The sequence below is a fragment of the Dromiciops gliroides genome, chromosome X (genome assembly GCF_019393635.1).
Source record: "Dromiciops gliroides isolate mDroGli1 chromosome X, mDroGli1.pri, whole genome shotgun sequence".
NCBI classification, from domain to species: Eukaryota; Metazoa; Chordata; class Mammalia; order Microbiotheria; family Microbiotheriidae; genus Dromiciops; species Dromiciops gliroides.
This window is the reverse complement of record NC_057867.1, coordinates 55,358,687-55,371,919: the sequence shown is the minus strand read 5'-3', so window position 1 is coordinate 55,371,919 and position 13,233 is coordinate 55,358,687. Positions and strand designations below refer to the sequence as shown.

The 13,233-nt window shown below is 39.7% G+C and overlaps 1 protein-coding gene across 1 annotated transcript; it reads left to right on the top strand.

Annotated features, from left to right (window-relative positions):
• Positions 1–10,686: 10,686 nt before the first annotated feature.
• LOC122733955 (vacuole membrane protein 1-like) lies at positions 10,687–11,913 on the top strand. The gene has a single exon (XM_043974652.1). It carries the CDS (start codon positions 10,687–10,689, stop codon positions 11,911–11,913), a length of 1,227 nt encoding a protein of 408 aa, XP_043830587.1.
• Positions 11,914–13,233: the final 1,320 nt, after the last annotated feature.

Below are 13,233 nucleotides of genomic sequence, written 5' to 3'. Positions count from 1 at the left end.
CCTTTCCAGACTCTTGTTGGACTTAAGGACCTTCCCCCAAGTAACTGATCCCCTCCCAATGTTCCCCATCTGACTCCCTGGACTTTGTTATTATGTAAAAAGAGTCTACCTACATTAAGTAGTTTCTATTCAGTCTGTAAAGCCTAGACTTAACTTAGGAGCAGTTCTATTATTTCTTTTGTCAAAGGTTCATTTACATTAAGTAGCTATATGTCACTCTGGAGCCATCTTTTTGTTCTGTTACCCCATTAAAAACCCTGTCCTCTGTTCCCATCTTTGGGTATTCCTAGCTTCTGAGCTGTGCAACACCATGAGCTATAGTTCCTCTGCCCCGATTAAAGACCTTATTTCTCCTATATTGATTGTTTCCTTAATTTCCAGGTTAACATTACTTATAAATCATGTTTGTATCATTTGTTTCATTTGACTGTCAAAACAATTTTCCATGATATATTTATATCATTTTACAGTTCTTATGGTGATATATTAGATTGCTTTTCTCAATAGCCTTGACAATACACTTTTAGGTGGTTTTTTTTTTCATTTCTTTTTCTCTTTCTAATGGGTATAATGTCTTAAGGTTGCCTGGATGTGAAATTTTGTGATTATTATCACCATCTTTCCATGTGGTCTTGCTACTCTGTCTATATAACATTTCATTTCCCCATCACCATATTTTGCACAGGCTGTGGACATCCCAAACATGGAAGGCATTCTTCATAGGAGAGGTGTTACCTCCTAAGAGAAGCCTTTCCTGATGCCTCTAGCATCCTTAATGCTGCTTTGCACTTTACATATATCTTGCATTGACTTATATGTGTATATGTGGTTTCCCCCAAGAGAATATAAGTTCCCTGAGAACAGGGACTGTTTTGGTTTTGTCTCTGGATGTTTGGCATCTAGAACAGTGCTGGGCACTGCAGAATAGGTACTTCATAAATGCTTATTGAATACACAGAACAGATTAATGCTACCCATCTGTGACTTTCTGCAGACTGGTCTATTACTTAGAGCCTTAAGAGAGCTTCCTAAGGCTTAGAGAGTTTAAGTGATTTGTCCCTGGTCATATATGTAGTGAGTAGGTGTCAGAGGTGGAACTGGAACTCAGGTCTTCTGACTCCAAGTCCATATTAGATCCACACTATGTAATAATAAGCAGAGAAGTTATTAAGCCACTTTTACTGATGAAGAAGCTGAAACTAATATAGAATAAGTGACATGGCCAATGTCCATAGTTGTGTGTGAGCCTGCAGCTAAACCTAGGTCTTAACTGCAGGTCAAATAGGCTTTCTACTATATCATACCAACTCTCTATACTATGTCTTTCAAGAGCTTTTCAGAATCAGATCTTTGGACCGACCACTGGTATTCTACAGGTTGATCCCTTGTAATTATAATATGATGATGTGCATACTTTTGTTTCTGTCATGAAAAAAAAATAATCACTATGATTATCAATACAAATAAAGCTACTTTATTAGTGCCCTATTCAAAATAACTACAATATTTCCATTCAGTTTCATGGTGTGTTTTGGCAGAAGGGAGAAAGGCAGTGGCAATTGGGAGCAGGTGCTCCTGACATAATAAGTACTTAAGAAATGTCTGCTGAAATGGAATCTTTTGTACTGATGAAGTACTCTAGGTTATCACCTGGTATGGATGAAGAAAACACTATGCATATGTTCAGTTTCTCTTCTCTGGCCACAAATTAGAGCCCAACTTCAGACAATTTGCTTAAAAACACTGGCCAGTTCAAATTCATCCCCACTCCAGGAAAAAAAAAACACACACACACAAAAAGGATTTTAGAGAGGTATAAACTAAGGCCCAGGGAGGAGGCCTTAAAGCCTACACATAATAACTAGTAGAGGCCTTCCTTCAAATTCAGTGCTCTCTCTACTATATCCTGCTATATGAGGACAAGAGAGTAGCTGGTACAGCATCCAATGTCCCATCATCCATGCACTCTAGGAGGGGACTATTTTGTGGAAGCTGGTAACTTTTAGTAATGAACCATTCTGCTGGTGGTGAATTAAGAAATGTTATATTTATATATGAAGGCCAACACTTGTGAGATTTCAATATATGGCTGTCACTTCTATGGAAATACAAAAGACTAGGAAATACATTCACAGCGTAATCACCCATCTGTAGAGAGTGAATATCCTATGGGCAAAAATTGCACATCATGAAAAGACAGAGTAACTCCTGCAAGGTTAATCTGACCTACTTGCAGTCATTCACTTTAGCAGGCAATTACATCCACACCCACAGCCATGTGGCTTAGTCTTATCCATCCTCAGGGAAATGCCCTATGCAGCCTATGAATAAAGGACACTGATCTGTATGTAAAGGTCAGTGATCTCCTTGATGACTGGTTAATCACAAAGGGAATTACTACTGAAAAATGGATAAGACTGCATGGCTGGATTTCATTTCCTCTAGGAAAAAGGTTTGTCCTAAAAGTTAGTTAATAGTAAGTATGGTGAATAATTTAAAGAGAAAGTTACTACTTACCTACTCTAGGAAATGCCTCCAGTAAGTTCAATGATAATTCCTATAAGAAAAAGAGAATGGAAGTTATCAGGAATGGAGCAGCAGGAGAAATGATAACAAAAGGGAGAGACAAGAAGTCAGATAAAATCGCTTAGAACCACACAAAAACAACAGACCAGTTGGGAGGCCCAACATTCCTTTGGATAAATTAGCAAAGTGTAAAAGTTACAGTGACTCTTTTGGATCAGCCTCAGGCTAGCAGCTGCCATATTACTCATGCCAGGTCATAGAAGCAGAATGATGTCATTGCACCATGAGCGAAAGGGCCCTACATTCAGAAGCAATAGAACTGGGTTCAAGTTGGGCTATTGTACCTGGGTGGCCTTAGAAAAATTCTCTCCTCTCTCTCAACTCAGGTTTCCACTTCTGTAAAATACCAGGATTAGACTAGATCACAGTATTGCACAGTTGAATGGGACCTCAGAAGCCACCAATCCAGTCCAGCTCACACCTGAGCAAGAATCCCCTCTCCAATATCACTTACAAGTGAGCATCTAGTCTCTGCTCGAAGCCCTCCAGAGTAGAGGAACCAACAGCTCCTAAAGGCAGCCCATTCTACTTAGGGACAGCTTTAGTCATTAAGGAGGCTTTTTTTCTATATTTCAAACCTAACTCCATTTCTTCAGCATTCTTCCTAGGCTTCTCCTTTAGAGCCAAATAGAACAATCAATCAAGAAGTCTGATTTTTCTTTCATATAAAAGCTTTTAAAATATTTTAATACAGCTATTATAGCCCCCTAAGTCTTCTCCACTAAACATCCTCAATTCCTTCACCCAATCCTGATAAAATATTGGTTCAAGACTACTCTCATGGGGGCAGCTAGGTGGTGCAGTGGATAAAGCAGTGGCCCTGGATTCAGAAGGACCTGAGTTCAAATCTGACCTCAGACAGGACACTTATTAGCTGTGTCACCCTGGGAGAGTCACTTAACCCTCATTGCCCCGGAAAAAAAAAGACTAATCTCATTGTCCTCATATGCATATTCCATCTATTAGCTCCATTTTACAGATGAGGAAACTGAGGTACACCATATGAGTTGCCAATGGTTATAAAACTAGGAGCCAGGAAAAGACTCTAGGTTTAGGACTTTACCCCCTACATCATTCTTTGCACTATAATGTCCTTTCTAAAATATAGTACCCAGAAATGATTACAATACTCCAGGTATGGACCAAGCAGGGCAGAGTACAACAGTACTATCACTTCCTCTCTAAATGTAGGCGAAGGTGGTGGTGCTGGTAGTCGTGCTGGTTGTTAAAATATCACCTTGCTTACTCACATTAAGTTTGTAACTCACTAAAACCCTCAGATTGTTTTCAGAACTATTGTCTAGCTGTGTCAATCCCATCTTGTAAATGTACAACTGATTTTTTTGGAAGCAAGGAGTAAGGCTAGAAATTTTAAAAGGATAAAGGTAAATGTTTTAGGTTCAGTCTCATGTTCCAGCCTATCATGACCTTTTTGGATTATAACTATTATTGGGTGTGTGAGCTGTCCCTCCCAGGTTTTTGTCATCTGTAATTTTGATAAGCATACCATTTAGATCTTTATCCAAATAACAGACAGCAGTTTTTAAAGAGCCAAGCACACAATCCTGAAGCACTACTGGATACCTTCTTCCAAGTTGATGTTAAAACATTAATAAGGACTTTTTGAGCATGATTATTCAATCAGTTCTGAATTCATCTAACTATACTTTATTGTCTAGCCCCTATCTCTCCATCTTTTTTGCAAGAACATGAGAGACTTTAACAGATGTTTTACTAAATCAAGGGAAACAGTATGTTCAACATTTCTCTTATCAAATAGTTTAGCAAAGGAGAAAATCAAATAAGATTTTTTTTAATCTAATTTTAATTTCTTGCACCTCTGTCCTTGACTTTTTCTTGTATGGCTTATAGAACTATGATTCTAGATCCTGACCTTCTGCACACAGTCCTACAACCTAAATAGCATTAGAATGAAAATTACAAGGAAAGTTAGGTATAACTATAAGGCACATATAAGAGACCAAGTATATCAATGTGACAACTCCCTTTATCTACGTAGATCACAATCCATATATAACTTGGTAGAGCTAGATTTGTGTGCATGTATTTATTAACTTCATGTTTGTATTGTATTCATTATGTATATATATACATACATATGTATATATACATATATATTAACTTGTTTATATGTATTTGTTTTACTTGAATATGTACTTGGTAACATTAAACTCTTCTATTCTCTGTTCTTGTATCCTCAGCATCTAGCACACCATCTGGCACACGGTGGATTCTTTTTTTTTTTTTTAGTGAGGCAATTGGGGTTAAGTGACTTGACCAGGGTCACACAGCTAGTTAAGTATTAAGTGTCTGAGGCCGGATTTGAACTCAGGTACTCCTGACTCCAGGGCCGGTGCTCTATCCACTGCACCGTCTAGCTGCCCCAGTGGATTCTTAATATATACTTGATTGACTGTCTTGGGGAGTTTTTTGAATCTCAGAGAGATTTGCCTATGGTCACATGACTAGTGTCAGAAGCAGGATTTGGAGCCCAATATTCCTGAGTCCAAGTACAATCAGACAGGAAAGAATAAAAAAGAATTCTATGCAGCAATGAAGACCAAGTTGACTTTTGGTGGCATAAATTTATAGCAGAGTCCATTAGCATGTTTGTGTGACTTTTTCCAGTATTGTTAAGGAGCATAGGAGTAAGACCAGAGAAGGCAGATGGTGGCAGTTATCTAGGATTCATGTTTGGAAGGGCTCATGTGGCCATGGCACAGGGTGTTAAGGTTTTTAAGAAAAGAGAATAGTGTATAGTTGCACTGATCCCATAAATGGTTGAGTTTGGGGAAGGAAGAATGTGAGATCAGAGCAACAGTGATAGAATAGAACAAGATCAGGGTAGAAGAAAACTGCAGCACTCCTGAGAGTAAAAAAAAACATGTAGAAATGAGGCAGAGGAAGATTTAGATGGATAAAAGTTTGTAGTCAGAAAAAGGAATTTTAGAATTGAAAATCAGGAGGATAGGACAGTCATGTGTGAGGGTTAGATTTTTGGTGTGACCATCCTTGTGGGTGACTGTGTTAGAATGAAGATACAAGCCACTTGAGTGGCTGAACTTTATATATACATATATATATATATATATATAAAATTTATTTTGTTAAATATTTTCTAGTTACATATGACATTTAAAATATTCACTTTTTAAAAAATTTATTTATTTTTAATTAATTAATTTTCTTTTGCAGGGCAATGAGAGTTAAGTGACTTGCCCAGGGTCATATAGCTAGTAAGTGTAAGGTGTCTGAGGCTGGATTTGAACTCAGTTTCTCCTGAATCCAAAGATGGTGCTTTATCCACTGCACCACCTAGTTGCCCTCTAAAATATTCACTTTTAAAGTTTTGAATTCCAAACTCTCTCCCTCCCTCCCCAACCCCACCCCTTCAGAGGGCAAGCAATATAGTATTGATTATACATATGAAGTTACAAAAAAAAAAATTTCCATTCTATGCTGCTGGACTTTAGAGGTCAATGTACTTGAATGAATATGTCCGTGTATACTGAAGTCTCCAAGTATGAGGACAAGGGTTGGAGAAGAAGACTCAGATATTGAGTTTGCTGTAGGGAAAAGGACACTGGTTCAATTGTTTCAGTCACGTCCATCTCTTCAGGACCCCATTTGGGGTTTTCTTGGCAAAGATACTGGAGTGGTTTGCCATTTCCTTCTCCAGCTCATTTGACAGATGAGGAAACTGAGGCAAACAGAGTTAAGGGATTTGTCTAGGGTCACATAGCTAGTAAGTGTCTAAGGCTGCATTTGAACTCAGGTCCTCCTGACTCCAGGCCTAAAACTCTATCCATTTACCTCCTAGCAATTACAATAAAGATCTGGAATGGGTGATATAGATAGATGGAGTAAACACCAAAGGTTGCTGAGTGGTGGTGACAAAGAAACAATCCAGAAAGCAGGAGTGAAGAAAAAGGAGCATTCGTCTCTTCCAAGTCCACTGTGTCAAGGGGGAAGCAGATCAGCAAACAATCATCCAGGGCCAGTAATATGGGTCAGAGATGCTGGGTCTTCTAGGGAAATCTAGGTCTTTGTCAGTACAGTGAAGAGTTTCTGAACAATAGAATAGGGGTTCTGAGCAGGCACAAAAAAGCAGGAGGGCAGAGAAGGTCATAAGATAGCAAGATACATAGACTGGGATAAGAGTATGAGGAGAAATAGCAATGGAAATGATTTTTGCCTTGGTAGACAGCAACTCTCAATCATAGGTATAGGTGGGAGAAGAAGTAGGAGTATAGTAGCCTTTGGATGAGGGAAAAACCAGTTGATCAGTTCCCCTACCCTGGGATCCTGTGATAACCGAGCCTGGGATCAGGTCAAGGGCAGTGGAATTGACTTCAACTGGTGGTCACTGCAAATGCTGGGAATCTGGAAGTAGAAGTGGTAGGTGGAGGCAGCAGGGAATTCTGTTCAGGCATTTGACCCAGCAGATAACTGATATTTGGGTCCTCTGGCTCTATAGCCTCATTCCAAGAAGGCAAAGGATGTAGTACATGAAGAAGATATCCCATAGATGAAGCAAGTACTCAGCTCCTAGTTTCTAAAGCATAATTATTAGCAGTAACAAAATCTACCAAACGTGACAGCATCCCCATGAAATGTCCTTTAAAAGGCTAGCCATTCATGATTGACCTGTTTCTCAGATCAGTGTAATTTAGTGAATAGAGAGTACTGGACTTGGAATCAAGAAGACCTGAGTTCACTTCTCCCCCTGGCACTAGCTGTGTGACAATGGGCAAGTCACTTCATCTCTCTGACCTTCAGGTAACTCTCTAAGCATTTTATGTACTAAATTATAGACTGTCACCAGTGTAATCACAGTTTGTTGAGGTAGATGCTCTCTCATATCAATGAAACCTAACCAAAAACAAACCACCATTAATGATATTCCTGAGGCTTCCATCAATGTATGCATTTGTCTTCATATAGCAAAAAAGCAAATAGCTTCACTAGTAATTTTCATCACAGCCATATACAGTGTGGAACAGATGTTTCATCTTAGTGAGTTACTGGCATTTGGATGGGATAATTTTCCATATATTTTGATAAAAGTTCAAATTTATTCCAGATTGTGGATACACTGGCTGTATTGGTTTATAGCAGTAGAATTCTTTTCTTTTGTTCTTCTTTGTTTCAGCATAATTTCAGGCATGAGACTTAGGAGCCAACATATATTTTAGATCCTCAGCAAAATCCAAATGACCTATGTTAGGTCTGATTTCTAAATTTTTTGGCTGGTCGCCCAAATAGATACCAGAAATCACAACACCCCCTTTCCCATACTTTGTATTTTCTTTTAAAAGGAGAAATGTAATACACCTGGTTTGGAAATTTTCCGTAATTGCTCAAATTCAATGAAAGCAATCATTGAAAGGAAAAGAATTAAGAAAGGTCACTTTGTGTATTGATTGTGGTGGGTCTAATTTGGTCAGATTCAAACACTAAGGCCTTACTTAATATCACCATCCCAAATGAATGGCTACATTTAATCAATTCTGATAAGAAAAAACCAAGAGAGTGTTCTTGGTAAATTAATTTTAGTGAAGAAATGCGATCACCTCTTATGACTATCAAAGCAAATTTAAGCTCAGAAAAAACTAACAGTTGCAAATCAAAAAGGTATTAAGATATCAATCACTTCTCTGATGGAATTTTTTTTCTTAATTCATGAAGATCATGGATAAAACAAAAGGCAATAATGTCAAAATAGCGCTGCTAAATAAATTCCTACCTATTTGTCATAATAGAAGGGAAATAATTTTTGCAAACATTAAGTTTTTACCTTATTTTTAATTACAGCACTACATCTTTCTCTAAAGCAACTATACAAGAGAAAACTAAGAGTAACATAATTCTAGAAACCACTCTTCAAATGAGACTATTATTGGATCACTTATGAGTATTTGCCCAGGGTCACACAGCTAGTAAGTGTCAAGTCTCTGAGAGCAGATTTGAACTCAGGTTCTCCTGAATCCAGGGTCGGTGCTTTATCCATTGCACCATCTAGCTGCCCCACCCCCTCCCCGCAATGAGTATTTTGACCCATGCAGCCTACAAATCTTGCTGGCTAAGTTACAGTAAAATGTGCTTTTCTTTCTGCATCTGGAACATCTGGAGCTGTATTTAATCAAATCTCACATGTGAAGAGGATCAGGTATTGCAGAGAAAGATAGCAAGACCAGGTGCTACCAGCAGCAGACTGGGGGATGAAAGTATTTGAACCAGTCTGAGTTAACACATTGAAGAAGGCAGAAGCAGCGTTGACAGATTAAATATAAAGTCAATTATTGATCATTTGAGGTCTTTAAAACATGCAATTAAATTCTACCAACTTATGTGTACTTTTCTACTCTTTTCCAAGGATCTCAGAAGTGATGGCAGTTTTATATGGTGGTCAAAAGTCCCTTGTCCCAAACAAATTTCATGTTTGGAGCTGCCTCCTCATGAAAATCTGGCCTGTAAAGGGGCATAAACCCCTTTCTTTGAGATAGTATGGTTGCACTTCACATACTCCTGCAGAGCATATATGGTGTTTCTGAATCACATATGGCATCATTCTTTTTCTGACTTAACTTTATTGACTTTATCTCCATTCACTCAATTTCTCAACATACTGGATAGGGAACCTGTCCCACCTTATCCTGTCTCAAAGGGGGCCCTCACATCTAAATCAGCCTGATCTGGTTTCAATCTAGAGGGCAAAGAACAAGCAGTCTCAAACTCTACAATTATCCACAAGCCAAACTGCAAGCAGCAGACTATTGGTGACCTGCCTTGTGTGTGCTGAACTAGGTAGACATGTTTTCTATCCCTCTGTGAATCAAGAGCAGCAGGGGCTAGGCTTCTGGGCCATGTGGAATCCTTTGAAAGCCCTGCTACCCCAGAATTTTTAAAATAAACAAAGTCAGACAAGTAGATTTCTCTGTATCTGCAATGCCCTTGCCTTGTGTCATGCTACCGAATTTTCAGGACGTTCAAAATATGAGTAAATCTAGCTGAGCAACGGTATGATGTATGATTTCTCATATTTACATATGATATATATATATATATATGATTTTGAAATAGTAAAAATGGGATCAACTCCATTTAAAATTCACAAAAGTATTTGGCATCCAAAATTTTTTTTAAAAAATTAAAAAACTATTCCACATCATTTCCAAGTTATCTTTCTTCTTGTTCTTGTTCTTCTTGTTCTTGTTCTTGTTCTTGTTCTTGTTCTTGTTCTTCTTGTTCTTCTTGTTCTTCTTCTTCTTCTTGTTCTTCTTCTTCTTGTTCTTGTTGTTCTTCTTCTTCTTCTTCTTCTTCTTCTTCTTCTTCTTCTTCTTCAACGCAAATTGTTCTGTCGGGGAGCAAAGGCCCTCCCCTCACTGGATGCAGGGGATAGCAGAATTAGTGGAGATGGTTCCTTACCCAGACTGCACCTTTTGGCAGGTAACTGAGCTCAGAAACCTGGGAGGGCGCTTGCAGGAAGAGGGGCCTACGCCTAACCCTGTGCTACTGTACTTCCTTCCCTTCGGAAGAAAGGAGGCTGATGGGAGAAGCTGTCAAGTCAGCAGAGGCGTTCAATGAGCGCCCACTGTGAGTACTGCGACGTGGCAGGGGTCCCGTTGGAGCCTGGCGGGGAGTGAGCGTTGGGGGGGAGGGGGGGTTGCACTGAAGAAATAAAAGAAACTGACCCCAGCCACATAGGGCCAGACGGCAACCTAGGGGCGCCACTTTTCAGGCGGGAGTTGCTTCTCCTCGAGCTCGGGAATAGCAGAGATTAGGAGCTCTTCGAGAGCAGGGGGTGTTTTGTACAGCTTTACCATCCTTTAATATTACACCTCCAGCTTGAATATCCCAGAGCCTGCCACAAAACGGGCTCTTTAACGAACGCTCCTTAACTGGCGGAAGTGAGGGGCGATCGGATGTGGGTGGAAGCCAGGCGTCGCCTAGCAACGTGTATGAAGCAGGCAGTCGGAACCCGTTGCTCTCAGAGTCTTGGAGGCGCGACTACCAAGTGGACCATAGCGGGCTCCCCTGAGCCCGGGTGGCCAAGACAGGCTCTTCATGATGCCTAAAATGGCGAACAAACCCAAATGGCGGAGGGGGGACTCCAGAAGGATGGAGCCTGAGCTGCTCAAGGCAGCCTTCCTGGAGCCAAATCTTCAGCTGAGCGAAAGGACGCGGCTGGACTGGGAGGTGAGGCAGAACATCGTCCTGTGGAAGAAGCCGTTCCTTACCTTGCGCTACTTCTTGCTGGAAATCATGATCACCTTGAAGAGGTGGATTTTTGGCCTGTGCCGGTGCCGAAGTCTCCTGGTGTCGGTGGTGCTTCTGCTCATCATGCTGGGGACGACCTATTACATGGAAGGCGCTCACCAGGAGTATGTGAAGTACGTGGAGAAAAAGCTGCTGTGGTGTGGCTACTGGGTGGGCCTAGGAATTCTCTCCTCTGTTGGCCTCGGAACAGGTCTCCATACTTTTCTGCTGTATCTGGGCCCTCACATTGCTTCCGTGACCTTGGCTGCTTATGAGTGCAATACTGTTAACTTCCCAGAGCCACCCTATCCCGATAGGATCATTTGCCCAGACAACAAAGGAATCGAAGGATCTGTCACTTTATGGACCATCCTCTCAAAGGTTAGGCTTGAAGCCTGCATGTGGGGTGCTGGCACAGCCATCGGAGAACTGCCCCCTTATTTCATGGCCAGGGCTGCCCGACTGTCAGGGCCTGAAGCTGATGATGAAGAGTATGAGGAGTATGAAGAGATGCTGGAAGAGTGTGAATCTCGTCAAGACTTTGTTTCCTGGATTAAGCAAGCCATACAGAATCTGGTCAAGAAGGTTGGGTTTTTTGGAATATTGGCCTGTGCTTCAATTCCGAATCCTCTATTTGATCTGGCAGGGATAGCCTGCGGACACTTCCTGGTTCCTTTTTGGACCTTCTTTGGAGCAACCCTCATTGGAAAAGCCATAGTGAAGATGCACATCCAGAAACTCTTAGTTATTATGACCTTCAGCAAAGACATCGTGGAACGGATGGTGACCCTCATTGGTGCTGTCCCCACTTTAGGTCCTTCTCTGCAGAAACCATTCCAAGATTACTTAGAGGCACAGAGGCTGAAGCTTCACCACAAAAGTGAGATAAAGAACATTCCAGAGAAAGGAAACTGGATATCCTGGGTGTTTGAGAAGCTGGTGGTTGTGATGGTGTCCTACTTCATATTGTCTATAATTAATTCCATGGCACAAAGCTATGCCAAACGTACCCAGCAGCAAATGGACTCAGAGGAAAAAATGAATTAAGGCAAAGTTCAACATGTGCATTCACAGAAACAAGATTTAATGGAACCAACTTGAATTAGACTGTTCTATAAAGAAAAGAAGATCCTTTTTTCCACACTAATGAATTTTTTCCCTATGGGGAATGAAGAAAAACATTGATTTTGAAGGCAATTATTCTATACTTTTCATCGAAAGAACTGTATGTAAAGGTTGGGTATGCAGTCTCCATTCTATTCTGAACTGGGCTTTCTTAGGGTTGGTTTATGGATTTAAATTCATAGGTGAATGCACAGTGGCCAAATTAATTCAGCCACCTCTGTCCAAAAACACTTTCAATAAATTTTGCCTTGAAATTCGTGGTCATTTTGTTTATTAATCCATAAAATATGCATATAATAACTGAAACATAGTATTATTGGGCTTGCAAAGAGCTTTACAATCATTCTCATACTATAACTTTTGATAAATCACACACATCTATCATGAAACTTAATACTCTATCCTTCCTCATTCACCCACCAAAGATGACATTATTATTATTTTACATTGAGATGACACAAGCAAAATCTGGTTTGTCTCTCATGAGTGAGTCCATGCCATTTTGTTGTTCTGTATATTTAAGATGAAGGCTAGAAAAACTTTCTAAAGTCATGCTTAAATATTTTTAAAAATCATAAGTGGAGGAGGCAAGAAACCAGGTACATAACACAGAGAATTCATTTTTATTAGCAGAGAATAATAAGACTGTTAGAGCAAGAAGAATTCTTGGAGATCATTTATTCAACACTCTTATCTAACTGAAGCCAGAGAGGAAAAGGAACTTGCCTAAAGTAATACAGGTAGTAAATGCTAGAAACAGATGCAGGACCCAGTCTCTTGATCCCCAGAATTTTCTTTCCACTACCTCTTGTGTTCTTTCCAGTATTTCTCCACAAATTATTTAGTAACACCTGTTGGGTAGACACATCAGATGGACTTTTTAGATTTATGTATTATATAGAATTAGGCATATTGTTAATATGCTCATAGGATATTGAAGTATAAGGAATCTTAGTGATCAACTGGTCCTACCTCATTTCATTTAGTTATTTTTATATTATTTAATTTTTCTATTTGTTTCTTTGCAGATTTAAATAAGTAATGAGACCTTTCAATCATAAAGCCAATAATCTAAATTTCAAATTGGGGGGGAAGTAATAGAGAAAAGGAAAATGCCCGTTCCCTAGAATTATTTTTCCCATTCAATGTGGAAAAATATTTAAATTGTCATAATAAGAATCAGTGACATCCTGAACTATTCTAAACATTTGTTACTTGACAGAAGCTTCTGAGTTGATTGGC